The 17,403-nt window shown below is 30.2% G+C and overlaps 1 protein-coding gene across 2 annotated transcripts; it reads right to left on the bottom strand.

Annotated features, from left to right (window-relative positions):
- Positions 1 to 7,093: 7,093 nt before the first annotated feature.
- Positions 7,094 to 12,693, bottom strand: LOC110661631 (probable alkaline/neutral invertase D). 2 transcript variants are annotated; one of them, XM_021820310.2, is made up of 5 exons: positions 12,532 to 12,693; positions 11,355 to 11,823; positions 10,701 to 11,132; positions 8,096 to 8,654; positions 7,094 to 7,706 (listed from the first exon to the last, which is right to left on the bottom strand). In XM_021820310.2, exons 2-5 carry the CDS (start codon positions 11,739 to 11,741, stop codon positions 7,411 to 7,413), a joined length of 1,674 nt encoding a protein of 557 aa, XP_021676002.1. In that variant the 5' UTR covers positions 11,742 to 11,823; positions 12,532 to 12,693; the 3' UTR covers positions 7,094 to 7,410. The 2 variants fall into 2 exon arrangements, with proteins under 2 accessions (XP_021676002.1, XP_021676003.1); XM_021820311.2 differs by having other exon boundaries at positions 11,355 to 11,787; positions 12,532 to 12,687.
- Between the last annotated feature and the right edge of the window lie 4,710 nt (positions 12,694 to 17,403).

Raw genomic sequence — 17,403 nt, forward strand, 5'->3', positions numbered from 1 at the left:
TAATAATTTGTGAGTAACATTTATACTTGTCTTGTCCTCTACTATTATTTTATTACCTATTATCAAACTATCACTCATGTTTTCTCACAAAGTTACCTAGTTTGTCACACTAAAAACACTTGCCTAAGTCCCGATTACAAACTCTAGGTCTCACCATTCTGAATTTTAACATAAAATCTTTGTGCCATTATCCCTCATTCTTTTCTCTCATCAGGCATATTTGAATCCATTAGGTTGAGTTTTATTCAACTTACTATCTACTGACTTTGCTTCTTTGTCTGATGAAACAGTTCAAGTTACCATTACACATCCTCTAGTTACTACCTACTTTGGTTGCATACCTCACCTAACTTTCCTCAAACTATTAACAATCTAAAAGGTCTTTATTGCATTGTTCCTAATTCTATCTTAGGGATAGAAAACAGACAAAATCTATTCTAAATCCTACAATTTTAAGCTTCATGTTTTAGCTCTTAACACTGCATCAACTACGACCTGCTCTGAGTTCTGCATTTTTTTATTCTATATCATGACAAACGTTCTCCTCTATATCCTGACTTTACTTTTCCTATTCTTATCCTAATTTGGGCCTTTCAGTTTGTTCTTTAGCCAATTCCTTCAATTCCTTTTATCTTACCCAAATTCGAACTTTGACTACTGTATTATTTAGCTCTATTCTCTTTTTTGACCTAACTGTCATGTCAGAAACTTGTACCTTTTCACTGTCTCTACCAAGTCATCTACACCTCGATGTTACTCAAAATTGGTCTTTTAACCACTCTAGCTAGTACTTCCTCTAGCATTTGGGTTATGCTGCATCTGCAACCAACTGTCAAAATTATCATGTTTACACTTCCTATATTTACTGGCATTCTATAATTTGTCTTTGCTAACTTACTGCCCTTAACATTATTTTGTTAAGAGTATACTCTTTTCTTGAGTAATAAGAAGTTGAAAAGAAACTCAGAGAATTATAACTATGCATTTACTATGTGATCTCTGTCTCTATCCTTTATACCACATACTACCCCTTACTACCTTAAGGAGGGGATCTGCAGAGATTCTATTTTCTCATATCCACTCAATTAGCCAAAACTTAAGATATTGGTTATCCAAACCCGTTATTCAATTCAAAGGCTTTACATCCATCATGATCTGATCACTTATGATTTTTATAATAGAATTTGTACCCTTTCTAAGATACCTGAGCTAACAACTCTCTACCTCACTCTACAATCCCATTTGGGACACTATTCTATAGGTCACCATCATCAGTAGTAACCTTCTGTCCCTCCTAAAAGGATGAGACTATATCCTATATCACAACTAACTACAAAGGATGTACTACATCTGTCACCTTGTCACAACCATGTCAGGCTATCTGCTCTCTTATCGTATTACAAACTCCTTAAAGCGTCATTTCACAGCCTATGACACTATTCATAGCATCCAGTCTCCTTTTTAGGGGAGCAAAGTCGTACTTTGCACCTTGCTACCACACAAACAAGATACTATTTTCACTAAACTTTAGGCAAAATGTCTATTGTAATACCAAAATTGTCCAAAACCCATATTGGAGACTAGATGGTCTCACTCTATAGGTGCTACCTTTACTTGCGATTATACTGAAACCTCTAATCTTATGGTAACTCCTGATGTAACTTTAGCTCATGCTAGGGCAACCGAGTCATTAACTCTAGTTACTGCCCAACTAGGACCTTTGATATTCTAGCTCAAGGGTTTTAAACCCCTAACTAGGAGTCCCAAACTCCTTTGCAAAAATAAAACTCTATTTTGGTATATCCATACCAAAACAAAAGCTAGCTGCAAATATCCACATAGAATTCATTAGGAATACACATAGTTCTACATAATAATCCCTGTAATTTGTAGCTTACTGCACAAACAATGAGAGCATTACATAGGCCACTATGGTACATTCCAATAGACTAGGTTTTCCAACCTCTTATCTCTCTTTAACCTACTAATACTATAAACTTGGCATGACTGAACTATCCACTGATAGCTGGCAGCAGTGGTACCCTTACCTTTATCTAGGGTAGCTATACCGCAATAACTCACATTTATGTACTCATGTCTTGCACTAGATAGGCACACTAATTAGTCCTATTTTGATAGAAACATGACATTTCTTAGAGTATCTATCCCCCAAGTAGATCTTAACATGTGTGCTAGCTCAAGTTCACATCACCATGTACTCTATGAAGACTGAGACACTAAACTGAAGCACTCTTACACTACCTAAAGAATAACGCAAAATTTAGAAATAAGGAGTTATAGAAAAAGATGAAACAAGGACCTATACTCGGTATGTGACAACTCCAGGTACACACTTTCCTATGAATCTAGAGCCTAAGCTCTGATACCAACTTTATCATGACCCAAATTTTAGGCTAGATTGGCACTAGGACTTGGGTCAGCATAAGGCCCCAAAAGCCTATAATAAGCCTAACTATCCCTAGCCCACCCATAAGGTCCATAACTGTAGTCCAAATTCAAGAAATCAAATGGATAGAATCCACCATAAATTAAACTACCCAACAGGAGTATTAACTCATTCAACCTGTAAACACAAAAATAACTCAATTTGGAAAGCTTAGCTCACCCTTACAATCCTCAAAATAATAAATAATCAAATGGGAGTTCAGCTCCCTCATCTAAGTAAATACTCATCTCAAACGTTCCAACATACCCATATAATATATTTACAACTTCAAAGAAATAAATTATTACAGTCCCAATTAAGATTAGAATACTACTAACACATGCAGAGTTTTAGACTATAAATCAATAAAATGAAATATAACTAAGCTGCTGCTAGTAAACTTGCGAGAAAGGAAGTACGTTATTCACAAAAAGAGTCTACCTGTCACTTGAGGAAAAATGGTTAAATAGAGGTGAGCGTTCAACTCATAGAGTAAGATATTGATTTTAAATATTATTTGTATAATTATCTAAGCCTAATGCATTTCTATGCATGAAATGCAAAATATTCACATAGTTTCAAACAATGCAAACAATATTCGCACAAAAAATAATTTAGAGTACTCACACACTCTTATGTCACATCAATAAATATATATGGGAGTTGATCCCTTCTACAGCTCTCTTAATTTCAATACCTGCTAGCAAGGTCAACTCAAGCCAGACTTTCTCTTAATAATCTAAGTGCGGAGGTTAGCGAGATCAACTCAAAGCAATACTCACCCTGACTTATCCACGTATAAGATCGAGTTCCGCAAGTCAAGCTCCAGCCATGACTACCCATTATACCCATATCCATAATCACACCATACGCACGTCGACATATGCACATTGCTCCAAATTACCTTAAAGCGAGATCTATAATAGTTTTATCAAATAAAAATACAATAAAAAGTGTGCCTAGTATTTAACTACATAAATATATTTATAAGTGAATGCATAAGCATGCCTTGTATATATAATAATATTGAAATTATAAATAAAATCAATATATACTGACAGATTATCTAAATATTACTGGGGCGGCTGAGAAAATAAGGAAGGTGGACTCGACTCACCTAAACAATCATATTCAAAAAATTTATCAATATTAACTTAAAACAAATAATTAAAGAGCTTAAAACACCCTAGGTTTATGCCAGAAATCTGACAGAGTTTCCCTTGTAACTAGGATCTATCCAACTTGCAAAATAACTCAACTAACACTTTTCAATTCAAAATGCATCAGGCTCACAACACAATAACGACACAATGCCTCTCTTGGGCCTGCCAAATCAGTTAATTCCTACATAAATTAATTATTTAAAAATTGAGAACGTTACAGTTAAAAAATAAATGAAGCTTAGAAGATATGAAAAGATATTTCAAAATAGTAACTAACAAAAAGAATATAAAGATGCAGCTACAGACAACTACATGAAGGTTGAAGTACAGGTGGCAATTTGGGTTGGTGAGTCGTGTTCATGTCGACACGATTATGACATGAACATGATTAAGAATCGACACGAACACACTTAATTAATAAATTATATCAAAAATCTAAACACGAGCACTACTTTTATAATATACGGGTTACACAATATGACACTATTAATATAAAATTATATTGGGTTAATTCGACACAACATAAACTATTTAATACGATTTAAAACAAATTAATCAATTTGACACTGTTTGATATGACTCGATCTATTTAACATGATTTAACACAGCCCAATATGAGTTATTTGACACGTTTTGACATGATTCAATACTTTTAATCTTTATAAAATGATACATTAATTTAAATCATACATAAATTTAATAATATATAAAAATATGAACTCTAACATTAAACAAACAAGCGATATTTTAATATCTAACAAAATGATATTTTAAAAAAATTAAAAACAAATATTTGTAAAACAATATAAATTTTAACTTGTTATATAAATTCATAAATTATATAAATTTTATAAAGAAAATAAAAATTAGGGGTGTGCAGTTTTCGGTTTAAACCGAAAAATCGAACCGATTAATTCGGTTCAATCGGTTCGGTTTTAAAATTTAATCGGTTCGGTTCGGTTTATAATTTTAATAATTTCGGATTAATCGTTTCGGTTCGGTTATTTTCATAAAAAAATTAAAAAAAATCGAACCAAATTGAATCGAACCGAATCGAACCGAACCGAAATCAAAGAAAACCGAACCTTAAGATTTTTTAGTTTTGATTTCTAATTTTTTTTGTTTTTATGTTTTTATTATTTAGATTTAATGTTAAAAATATGAAATTTTATAAATTTCGGTTTGATCGATTTAAAACTGAACCGATATTTATCGGTTCGATTCGGTTCGGTTTTCTGTTATCAATCGGTTTAGTTCGATTTTTAAAATTTTTTATTTTCGATTTTCGGTTTTATCGGTTCGGTTCGATTCAAAACCGAACCGACCGTTTGCACACCCCTAATAAAAATTAACTATAATAAAACTCTAATATAATAAATAATAGAATTTATATTTATTAATTCATCATTTTCTAATAATGTAATTTGTAGGATAGCAGGTTAAAATGGATTAGCAGGTCGCATGTCGACACGTGACATGAATAATAAATTGTGTCAGTAACCTGTCAAATCAGGTTAACAGGTCAACTCATTATATGACACGATTATTAGCTTGTTATAAACAGGTCAACACGAATACGAATAAGTCCAACTCTAATTTTTTTGTTTTTGTGTTACGTTAAAGGGTCATATCTAAAATTGCCATCCTTAAATTTAAGGCTACTATGATCAAGAAATACATGGAGTTTTAAAACAAGAGAAAGAAGGAGTTGCAAAAGGACAGGTGTTGAGAGGGAGTATTGAAGCATTCAACAACATGGCGTGTCATACTCTTGAGTTCTCTACCAGCTTTAGAAATGTCTAATAAAATCTGTTACCACCAATCCAATAGAGGATTTTATATATTAGAAAAGCATCGCCATAGAAGGAAGTTTCTACCGCTGACTTTGAAGAGTATCCTATCCATTTAGAAGTCACCAACTTCGGCAGATTATAAATAGACCTTTGGGCTCTCTTATTTGCATTAAGGCTGACAGAAGCACTTCGCGTGTACTAGTGCAAGTGAAAGTGAGCAAGAGGGAAGTGGCGTGTGAGATGTGTCCCATGCGCAAGTGAAAGAGGAAAAGTCTCAAGTATGTAAGCATTGGTGTGCCTAGTTCAATTCAATTGAATATATTCTTTTTTGTAAAAAAAAAAAAAAAATTAAATTTAAAAATAAAATTAAATCAGAATCAAAATAAGGATAGTATCATAAAAGAACTGAATTGAAATGAACTTTCTATTAGTTCTTCAGTTTAATTTTCAATTCTTTTTTAAAATTTAAATTTAATTGAGCCGAATTTAGATAAACCAAATTAAAAGATAAAATTCAAAATTAATTAATTATATATATATAATTAAAAAAATATTATATATTTATATAAATATTAAATATTATTTTGACCCCTTAAAAATAAATCCTGTTTAACTCCAAGGTAATGATCACTGGGGTCTATTTCTACTTTATTTAGTCTGAACCCTTATTAATTTCATAAAAATCTTGTTGATCATTTGGTGTTGATTGTATTATATAAATACAGAGAGAAAATTTGTAGCTCACCATAATCATAATCATAGTTATTAGAACATTAAGCGGCTATTCGTGAAAGAATTTGTAACTTATATATATGGGTATAAATAGAAATCAGTAAATTATTAACCATAATTTAAAAAAAAAATAAATAATTAATTAAGAAACTTTAGCAAATATCTCATTAAAAATTATAATTAAAATAGTGAAAGGAGAAAACAGCCTACGCTATTGTACTAAAATTAAGAAAAATAAAATCAATGAACTTAAATTTAATGGTATTCTAATCATTTTTAGGGCTAACAAATTAAGAAAAATGGATATAACTTTTATAGTAAACTTGCTAAGAATCCTAAGTAACTAAGGCAAGTGTAAAGCTTTATTAATTTTGTGTAATGCTCCTGATGTAGAGAAAAATTATTAAAAAAAGAGGAAAGCTAACCATGCCTTCAGCTCTGCCCATGTCCTATGCTATATCCCATCATAACAGAACCTCACCATGAGTAATTCTGTTGGTCATCCTGTTGGTTGGTATTTGGATTCATGGCATATCTAATCCGTTAGCTTTGGAATCATTAACTTGACGGGAAGTTTTGAAATTATTAAATCGATTCTTTCAATCTATATGCATTGAATGTGATGCACAACTGATGATTTCAAGAGAAAAGGAAGAGTGGTCCCTGGAGATCCTTCTGGAATTTTTTTCTGATATTTCTAGACTTGCAAGTTAAATTAATGTTATTGATTTCAATTATGTCTTATATTCTTGCTAAAAAAAGGCTTCATGATGATCCTTTTGCCTTTAATTCTTTAGAGCAAACCAACTTTTTATTATTTTCTTTATCTAAATGAATTTCATATTTTGCTAGTTGGCAAAGCATTTAGATTTTTAGGGCTTAAAAAACAGAAAAGTGCGGAGGGTAAGGATGCACAACGAATGAATTCAAAATGTAACCTTTTATAGTCTCAAGTCCTCGGCGATGAAGATAAATCTTATTCCATTTTTGCTGTCAAAAGCTAACATAAACTAAGGATGGCATTTCCAAATTGCCATTCAGATGTTTCTCTTATTTGAAAAGCAAGACAGTAGTTCTTAGCAGAAGCTATTGTACACAACCACACTTTCAAATCAGACCTACAACAACAAACGGCAAAGAATAATGCTGTATAACGAAACCAAACATTTCTCACTTTACGTTTTCTTTTCCTACTATTTTTTCTGCTACTTATCCTGCTTGCTTGCTTGTTTGTTTGCCTCTCTTCATCAGCAAGTCCAAGAAGAAGATCTCTTAATCAGCAAGTCCAAGAAGAAGATCTCTTAATCACTGGCTTCATTTGTTTGTCCTCTTCCAGGGAAATCATTCCCAAATGTGAAGGATCCTCCAGCATCATCTTTGCCACCAAGTACCCAGCAATCGACCACGTCTGGTATTTCCTTGCCTGTTTACCGATAAATTTCCCAAGTTTCCCATCGTAATATTCAGGCCAGCTATCTTTCAGCAGACGGGTCTCAGCAAGATCAATTGCACGTCTTGCAATTTGCGGTCGTCCAGTTTTGATGCATGCAGCAGTTAGCAGCCATAAAAGCACTGTATTTTTATAAGGGAAAAATGATTCATTTGCTAAAAAAATAAAGTTTAAGTAATCACTTGACAACAAATTCTTGTCTAGACCAAGTCCATGGACCTAAGACACATGTTATATGGTGGGGTCCACATGTAAAATAGGTAGAGCCCACATATATACTTCCTAAACTTTTTAGTCCAAAATGTCTAGGGTATAACTAGGCTGAATACAATAAATTTTATGTATAATTCATCAATAGTCTCTTTTCAACAAAATAACACCAAATAATGTTCTAAGGCCTCTGGTGAAACATGACAGGAATGCTATCCTAACGGCATGAACATCATATTAAACTCCATTAATAAGAAAACAAAAGATATTCAGTTTAAATAGAGAGAGAAAATGGACAAACCTGGCCAAGATCCTCCATTATGATAACTCCATCTCGTGTTCTTGGGATCACAACCAGTTACTATTCGCCAGTCATGGCTTTCTATTGCAGGATAAGCTATTTTCAAAGGCATTTCTCCAACCAGCTCCTCCCAGCGAGATTCTATAAGATCCATGATAGCCATTGATTGCTCCGGAGTTGCAAGAGACGAGAGAATGGCGACACAATTACCTAAAGCAAACCATCGAAAGTCCATCCTTGCAGGACTAATATTGCCGATAAAATAGCCACCACGTGTAGGCATAAAATCAAATACCCAATCTGGGATTGAATCAGGAATAACATTGAACTTATTTACTGCAGTGTGTGAGTACTCCTCAGTTTTATATCTGTATATATCATTTAGTTGTTGAAAGTCTAACCAGAAGTAACTTCGTATGTGATAGCTCAAAGCATGCAAACGCTTCGCAATTCTCTCAATACATTCTTTTCCTTCTGTATCATGTTTCAACATTGACAAGGCACACCTTAATGCCATAAAAAAAAGTGCTTGAATTTCAATAGGATAACCGTAAATGCCCTGCAACACAAATTACCAGTCATCCCTGAACATCTCAAAAATTCAAAAGAACAAGGCCCAGTTTGGCATTGTGTTTCAGGGTTAAAAAAGCGTTTTTAGAAAAAGCACTATTTTAGGTGATGTTAAAAAAGAAGTTTGAGAAAAGTTATTTTGTTATTCAAGAATTCTTATCGCTAAAACATACCAAATTTAAATTGTAATCAATTTTTAATACTCTCTACCTAATATATCTAAGAAAGTGTTTTTCTAAACAGTAACTCTAACAACAATACCAATACTCCAAATAAAGGGACTGCAACAAACAATGCAATGGCATTTAAATTATAACATGCAGTAGAACATAGAATCAGACAGAATAACATGTGATAGAACATTCAATCAGTAACATTTAAATTACTTTTCCAAATATTGACCGGAATAACATGCAATGTAAGTATATAACATAGAATAAAGTGACTGCAACAAAAAATATAGGGCACTCAAATTATTATAACATGCAAGAGAACATGGAGTCAGACGAAATAACATGCAATAGAACATGCAATAGAACATGCAATCAATAGTATTTAAGTTACTCTTCCAAATGTCAAGTAGTCAAAATATTTCAAAATATTAATTAAAAAATTTTTGTGCATGCAAGCATGTAGTTGAGGCAACAGACAGACCAGATAATGGTGATTTGGCCTCTTTGTGAGCAACTATTATAAGGAAACTATCAAAGTAAATGCATCAGAATGACAATTTACAGGAATCAAATGGTTCACACATTAATCTGTCCAAACAAGAGAAGAAAGGAGCCACTGCATAATATGAAAAACTAAACTTCGGTTTCTTGCATATATATTTGTTTAATCCATCCGTAATATAGATAACAAAAATTCAAGTCTATTTACTTTTCTTTGACAGGGCTTATCTATAAAGAGAAAAGGTAGAAAGATGGCATTAGATGAGGCCATCATACAAAATGACATGAATCTGAAAATCCAATTCCAGGACAGAAAAGCAATTCTTATAAAACAGAACAGAAAGAAACTGTATATTCAATACAGATTAGATATTTCAGCTCAATTTATAGGTAATGGAGGCACTCTCTTCTGTGCTGGCAAGACAATAAATGAAAGAAGTCCCTAATGAGAAGAATATGGGGAAAATCCATAAAATTGATATCTAGCATACACATGAAACCATTTTCTTTACTCATATAAAACCTATATATCTGTAACACCTCAAAAATGCAGTAACTTAGTTGAATTCCCATACAAAAATTGGTCGACTAAAAATTTTATGCCATTATTTTAAGGTATAGTTAGAGAGTTGTAAGAACCAAAGTATTTGACCTCCTAAATGCTCAACAACAGAACCTAATACATTTATCTTCATGAAGTCATGAGGCTTAACTTATTCTCAGTAGATCATTTGATATCCAATATTAAATCATTTTACTCAAGTATAAAGCACGTTTTCTTTATTTTCTCTCATTTAAAAGTTAAAACTGTGACAAACTACACAAGTTACATATAAATTTTAAAATATACTATTAATGCACGAAATCACCTTATGTTATCAGCCTTTTAAAAAATAGATTGCTTTTCTCTTCCAAAATTCACCTAGAGTTTGAGGTAAATGAGTAATTAACAATCTCGTATCATTACCAAATTCCAAAATGAGGGTATCGTCCACTGTATAACCAATTTGGTCACTGTGTTCACCATCTCTGCTGACTACTACTTGTCAGAATTTATTTTTCAGCAGAGCAATTATTTCATGAAGCATGAATAGATGATCCATTAACTACCATGCTAAGCAATTGAACAAATTAGAATCTTCCTCATAATACCAAAATAAATCAAGTCAACCACAGTTTCAAGGCATCCAAAACAAACCCAAGCAGCAAAATAACCATGTCATCTTGAGGAAGTACAAGAAAATGCTTTTTCAAGTTTAATGGAGCTGGTCTACTTCACTTTCACACAAAGTGAGAAAGAGCTGGGCAGAGGGAGAGGAAGGGAGAGAGCTTGCTAAAATGAAACCAAGAGAACAACTTACCATTCTGCGATCAATCATAGAGCATCCATCAGCACAAAGAAGGGTTGGGAATGTATCAAACCCCTCTGACAAGCACAGAGTCAATATAAGCCTCATCCCCTTTTGACACTCTGGAGTCTCTGCCAGAGACAAATCTCCAGTAGACTTGGTATATGCACGCAGCAGAATGATCCACCAGAAACCAGAGTCAACAGGAGCCACTCTTCCAATTGCACTCTCACCAAAATCTGCCATAAGAGTATCTGTTTTCCGAACAGGATCGTGAAGAACTTTAAAGCTAGCTGGCATTACCCCTTCCCCGAGCTTGAATCGATCTATTCTCTTTTCCCACCCTTGAAGATGTAGTGTCTTCAAAAGGAAGTTCTTAACTATCTCAGGCTCACCATTCATCAGAAAAGCCAGGGCACTAGGCACAAAATCTCGAACAAAAACCTACACAACAAGAAAATGAGAACAAAAGGGAAAAAGATTCAAATTCAATTTCTGGATGACTACAATAATGAATTCATTTCATTATGGAGACAGATTACAATCTGACAGCATACCTTCTATAGAATACAAACTACAATAGCAAATTTCCCAAGCCTCACTCCCATTCATCATACTGAAAGCTAGAAAAACCACTATAGTATCAAAATTTAGTTAAAGAATTACCTGATCATAGTTCAAAACCTCCTCTGAGGCATGGTCAATTGCAGCAATTGTGCCAACCGGTTGGCCTCTGAAGTACACTATGGACCGTCTTAGTGCTTCCCAGGCATCAGCCACCATTGGGTGTGGCTCAAAAGAGTTGCGAGCTGATGAGACTGGCGTGTCTAATCCTGACCTGCCTCCAGGGGAATAAGTGATCTCACAGTAATCAAGACCTCCTCTGGTGAGCCCAATTGAGAGCTCACTGAGTGACCTCTCATCAAATGATCTCTGCCTCTCAATGTTCAGCCTCGGCTTGTCCAGTAGGCGAGAGAGATCAAAATCGTCCATTTCAGAGATTGAACATGTTGAGCTCACATTCCTAAGTCCCACCTCTTTAGTCCCATCCATATGTTTATATCTTTCTATCCTTGAAAATTGCACCGACTACTTGGTTCTATCACCAATGAGAAGATGTCCAGCTTTAAGGATGCTAATGTTCAAACACAAACCAGAAATAGAAAAGGCAAGCTCAAAAGATTTGGAAGCTCAAAATGGAAACTTAACGTACCAAAAAGGCTATTTATAAGGAAAATTTAATACTTCTTATCCATTCGACTAGGCCTCTCTATTATTAGAGAACATCAATTGAAATAAAAAATAAATAATTATAAAGAGAAACTCTTCTCCTTATACTGCATTATGAAGCTTCAGAGAGAGAGAGAGGAAATTTGAGACGGGCAAACATTTTTCAATCAGATATAGAAGCAAAAATATGAATTAAAAAAAAAATTCAGATAAACCATTGAAGACCAAAATACAGAGTTTGCAGACAAATCAAGAAAGTTTAACAGCTTAAAAATTGAGAAAGAAAACTTCCTAGCTATTTTTGTTCTCAATGCATGCATTACACTTGAATTCACATACATTTAGCATTAAATTAAAAAAAAATCTTGAAATCAAGAACAATAGATCAAGATCCACCAGAACAAAAAGAATGTGAACGTATCATCAACTTATCACCTAACAACACTTTGAATAGAAATTGAAATGAGAAAAGACCGAAATTGCAGGCTTCAACAGAGAAAAAAGACTCAAATTGAGCTTCAAAAACGCAAAACCGCCAGATCTAAAGCCTTTGAAGAAACGTTTTCTATAACACGTCCAGAGAAAGCGACAGAGGAAAAGGCAGAGACCAAACCTTTGCAGAGCATAAAAATGGCGAGGAGAAAGAGCGCCCCTGGCGGGAACCAAAGAGCGATTTCGCCGGTGTATGGTCGGCGAAGAGACGATGAATAAAAAAAAAAGAGAGAGGGAGAGGAGAAAAAAAGAACATGTCTTATAGCTATGATATTTATAGAGAGAGAGAGAAAGAGAGAGGTGGAGACACAGTCTTCGTCTAACGTTTGTGTAAGAAGAGGGGAGCGAGGTGACCCGGGATAGCCGGTGAAGGGCACGAGGTAAAAATAAAGTCTGATACTGATGGTCCTACGTGGAGCAAAATTGGAATCAGGGCTATGCTTGGATGGTCCAAAGCCTTAGGAAGAATAGAGGTAAAAATATTATCTTCAAAGGACTTGTGTGCAGAGAATCTTTCCCATATCCAATAAGTGACTTGCTTTCCCCCGTAGAAGTGCATCTATCTAAACACAAATGGGTTAAAACTAAAACACACGATGATCGATACAGAATATTAAAAAAAAAAATAAAAAATTTATATTCTGATAGCTTCTATCAATTTTAATGATTTTTCAAATATTAAAAATAAAGTTAACTTAATATTTTTTATGTGCAGATTTTAGGAGTTCAATTATATGGGAATTGCTTCTCATTCTAAAAATTATAAAAATTATTTAAAAATAATTGTAAATATATTAAATTTATATGAAAGACTAAGTTATTTAAAATTAAATGAAAAATGGGATTTATTCTTGATGAAGTAAATTAAAAAATATTTTAATCGTAAATAATTAAAAAAAAATGTTAACATTCAATAAAATGAACGTAGCATGTGCTATTCTTACTTTTGGGTACAGAACGCCAGGTAGTTGATCAAAATTCAAGACTCCTTTACGCCATACCTAAAAATTATTCCCATTTCCAAGAGAAAAGTAAAACGTGTAGATTGAGAAAAGATTTGAGAATTGGATTTTTAAAACACGTTTTTTATCCATTTTATTTTATTATTATTATTATTTATAAATTAATATATAAAAAATAATTAATAAATTTTTGATTTTTTCTTTAAATCAAGAGCTATTTTATTCTGAATTAAAAGATAAAAATTATTCGATCTCTATAATTTAAAAGTAAAAAAAAAATTAATTAAATGATTTATTTATGTTAATTTTAAAATCTCAATAAAATATTTTTAATAATTTTGTTTGATTAATCATAGGGCATTTATAATTCAATTTAATTAAGTTATAAATAATAATGGATTGAGTTTTTACGGATACTCGATCTAATTGAAACCCAATAAAATGAATTTAGGTAATGAAATGAGTTTGGTTTAAAATTTAATATCTGTAACAGATTTAAATTTTATATGTTACATATTCGTTATTAAATTTATTATATAAATATTTAATTAAATATAAAATATAAGTTTTTGTAATAATATTTAGAAATTTTTATATATTTTATTTTATATAAAATAAAATTAAAATATTTTATGAAATTATTAAATTTTAAAATATAAATTATTAACAAAAAATAATTTTTTATGTAGATTTTTAATTATCTTTTGAGTAATAATAATTAAATTTAGGACATATCTAATTTTTTAGAATATTAATCAATTCGAGTTCATATATGGTATTTTCATAAATACTCTATTCGTCACCATCTCTGTTTAAAGTAGATGTTTCAATATACATCAATAAATAATTCTAATTTTTTGGTGATTAAAATCATTTCCAATTAAACAGAGGTAAAATTAATATCCAAACTTATTATTATTTTGGTATAAATTCCATCTATGAGGGATAAAATGTATGAAATTTTCAGTCCTTTATGTTATACATGAACTTAATTATATCAATTTCATAAGTATGAGAACTTAAAAAAGGTGAATTTATATAATATAATGGAACTTGAAACTTGTCAAACATTTTGAGTTGAGTTCAATTCAAAGATTCAAATAAAATTTGAATATTTTGAACTTAAGATAATGAAATTAAATATTAAAAATCAATTAATATAATTATCAAATCGTTTAATTTTATTAGAAATTCATAAAGTTTAAATCACTAAAGGAGAATTCATTTCTGATAGACTTTATTAAAGAACTCGTGAGTTTAACACCGCATATAATCCAAAACCTTCTAGCAATGAGTGTAAAGGTTTTTCTCAGTTATGTTTTTCCCTAAATTCATTTTTTTTTCTCATCTTTTTTTTATATAAAAATTTCATATTTGCATGTTCTTAATAAATATAAAAAATTCAAAATCTTAAATGATTAGATAAATACAAAATGATCGTAACAATAATAAAGAAATTATAATAATTTAATAATTTATTTAGTCAATTTAATAAAAAATATTTTTAAAAATTGAAAAAAGAGGGTTACGAGTTAGGTCAGTTATATATATACATATAAAGCAGATAAAATCACTCTAAAAACTTGTCATGCATCATAATTTTCCAAAAAGCATTTCATGTGATATTTTAAATAAGCTCTCTTCTTTAATGACAATTTTTTTTTTTTATCAGAGGTAGAAACACAGATGGCAGTATAAAGAGTTACTATATCAATACTCACACTTAGACAATTGCTGGACTGAGTGGAGCCTTAGCGCATACTTATAAACCCACACACGCACACTTCCACAACCGATGTGGGAGCCCAAAAGCTCAGTCCTGGGCATGCCCCACATAAGACCTTAACCAGCCCACACCGGCCACTACAAGAACGGCTCAAGGCGTACTTTTTATTTTTTGTTTAATGACATTTACTTTAATAGTTTATTTAAAATTGCATAATAATCAGTTTTACATTGTTTTCTTAATATTTTATTATACAATTAATAATTATTATCACTATTACAAAAAAAAAGCAACAATAACAAAACAAATATAACTATTTATAGATATATAAAATGAATTTCTAATATTGATTTTGCATACATTTTCTTTTATTTTTTATCTTTTTATTGGTCTTTTTTATTTATTTACTTATCATTATGATAACATTTTCATAATTTTTAAATCATTCTCATTTATTTATTTTTACCAGTGATGATATATTTTAATATTATATATTAATTTATTTTTTTAAAGAAAATAAATTTTAAAAAGTAGTAAAAAAATTTAATTTTAGTGAAAATCTAAATTAAATATATAAAAAATTAAAAAATAAATTATTAAAATGAAAATATTATAGTTACATTCTATAAATTATAATATTTAAATTATATAAAAAAATATTAAAAATAATTTTATTAAAAAGTAAAATATTAAAATTTAAATTAAATATAAAAAAATTCAAATTTTATTAAATTTATATATAGTATAAACATTTAACTAGTTATGAGTGATGGATGTAATAATTTTTAATGTGATCAGATTCACTGAATAATTTGCCGAGGTCAACCACGTACAGTGCAATCCAACTCAGATCCAACAAGGCATGCTGACCAATGACCGATTAAAAAATAAAAATTAAAGTAAGGAGAGAAAGAAATACTGCGTAGTCGCTCCCCATCATTTTTAAAACAAATTAATTGGTAAATTAGACTTTATTTATTTCATAAAAAATAATTTATATATATAAATATTTTTTATTATTTAATTATAATATTAAATTAATAATATATATAAAATAAAAAATAATTTTCTTTTTTCTAATCTTTTTTTTTATTATCTTAAATATTAAAAATGTAAAAAATATAAAAAATATTTTTCTTAAAATAAACAAAACTTTAATATATAAAATTTTTTATTCAGTTTATTAATAATTTGATAAAAATATGTCAAATAGTTATTTTTATTTTTTGTAAAAAATATTTTAAAGCAATTGTTAATAAAAATATTTAATTAAATAATATTAGATATTTTCAATCAAATACATATTTAAATTAATTAATTTTTTTAATAAATTATAAATATTTTTTAAACTTATTGAATTAGACCTATTCATATAAAAGAAACATATTACAAAATAAAATATTTTAATAATAATTTTCTCTATTTATAAAAATAGAACACTAATAATAATTACTTAAAGAATAAAGAGTCATTTGTCAGTGGCATCAATCCTGTTAGTTTGAATTAATAATTTTTAAAAGCGTCATTTGATTTTATTAATTTAAATTAATTAAACCTAAATCACGGGGGTCACGCCGTGAGCAAATCCGTCATTTGATTCATAAGATTGCTTTCCTCCTCCAGACACGGACGGCTCCAACCAACATCACTTTCGGCATCTTTGACCTTTTACTTCATCCAATTGGATTTAATATTGACCAAAAAATTTTTTTAAAAAGTAATGCACACTTGCTTGCGATTTTTATTAATAAAAAAATAAAAATAATATGGCCCATAGCCTTATTCGAGGCATGATTTTCAGGAGCTACCAAACTATTATTCATTTGTTAATTTTCACATCTTTAATTCTTAAAATTTTTTAATAATATTTTTTGTGATTAATTTATTTATCATTTATTTCATTTTTTATTATTATATTAAAGTTTATTCATCCATTTAATAGCAATTACTTTTAGTAAGAATTTTATTTTCTTGAATGCAATCACGGGAGGCGTGCTTGTTTAAGTTAAATACTATTATCATTTCCTTAATCACGAGGGATTTTTTTTAATTTAAATTTATTTTATTATAAATTTAAAATATAAAATATATAATAAAATTTACTTACTAAATGTATAAGTTATACACATCTATTAGAATGTATAGTTTTGATTCGATTTGAAATTTACATAAGAATCGAAATTAAACTTAAATTTAAGAATGATTCTAATTCTTATTCGATACGATTTTTGATTTTTTAATTATAGTCCAGTTTTATACTATTTTAATTCTATTTTTAATTTTAAAAATAATTTTATATAATAAT

The sequence above is a fragment of the Hevea brasiliensis genome, chromosome 16 (genome assembly GCF_030052815.1).
Source record: "Hevea brasiliensis isolate MT/VB/25A 57/8 chromosome 16, ASM3005281v1, whole genome shotgun sequence".
NCBI lineage: Eukaryota > Viridiplantae > Streptophyta > Magnoliopsida > Malpighiales > Euphorbiaceae > Hevea > Hevea brasiliensis.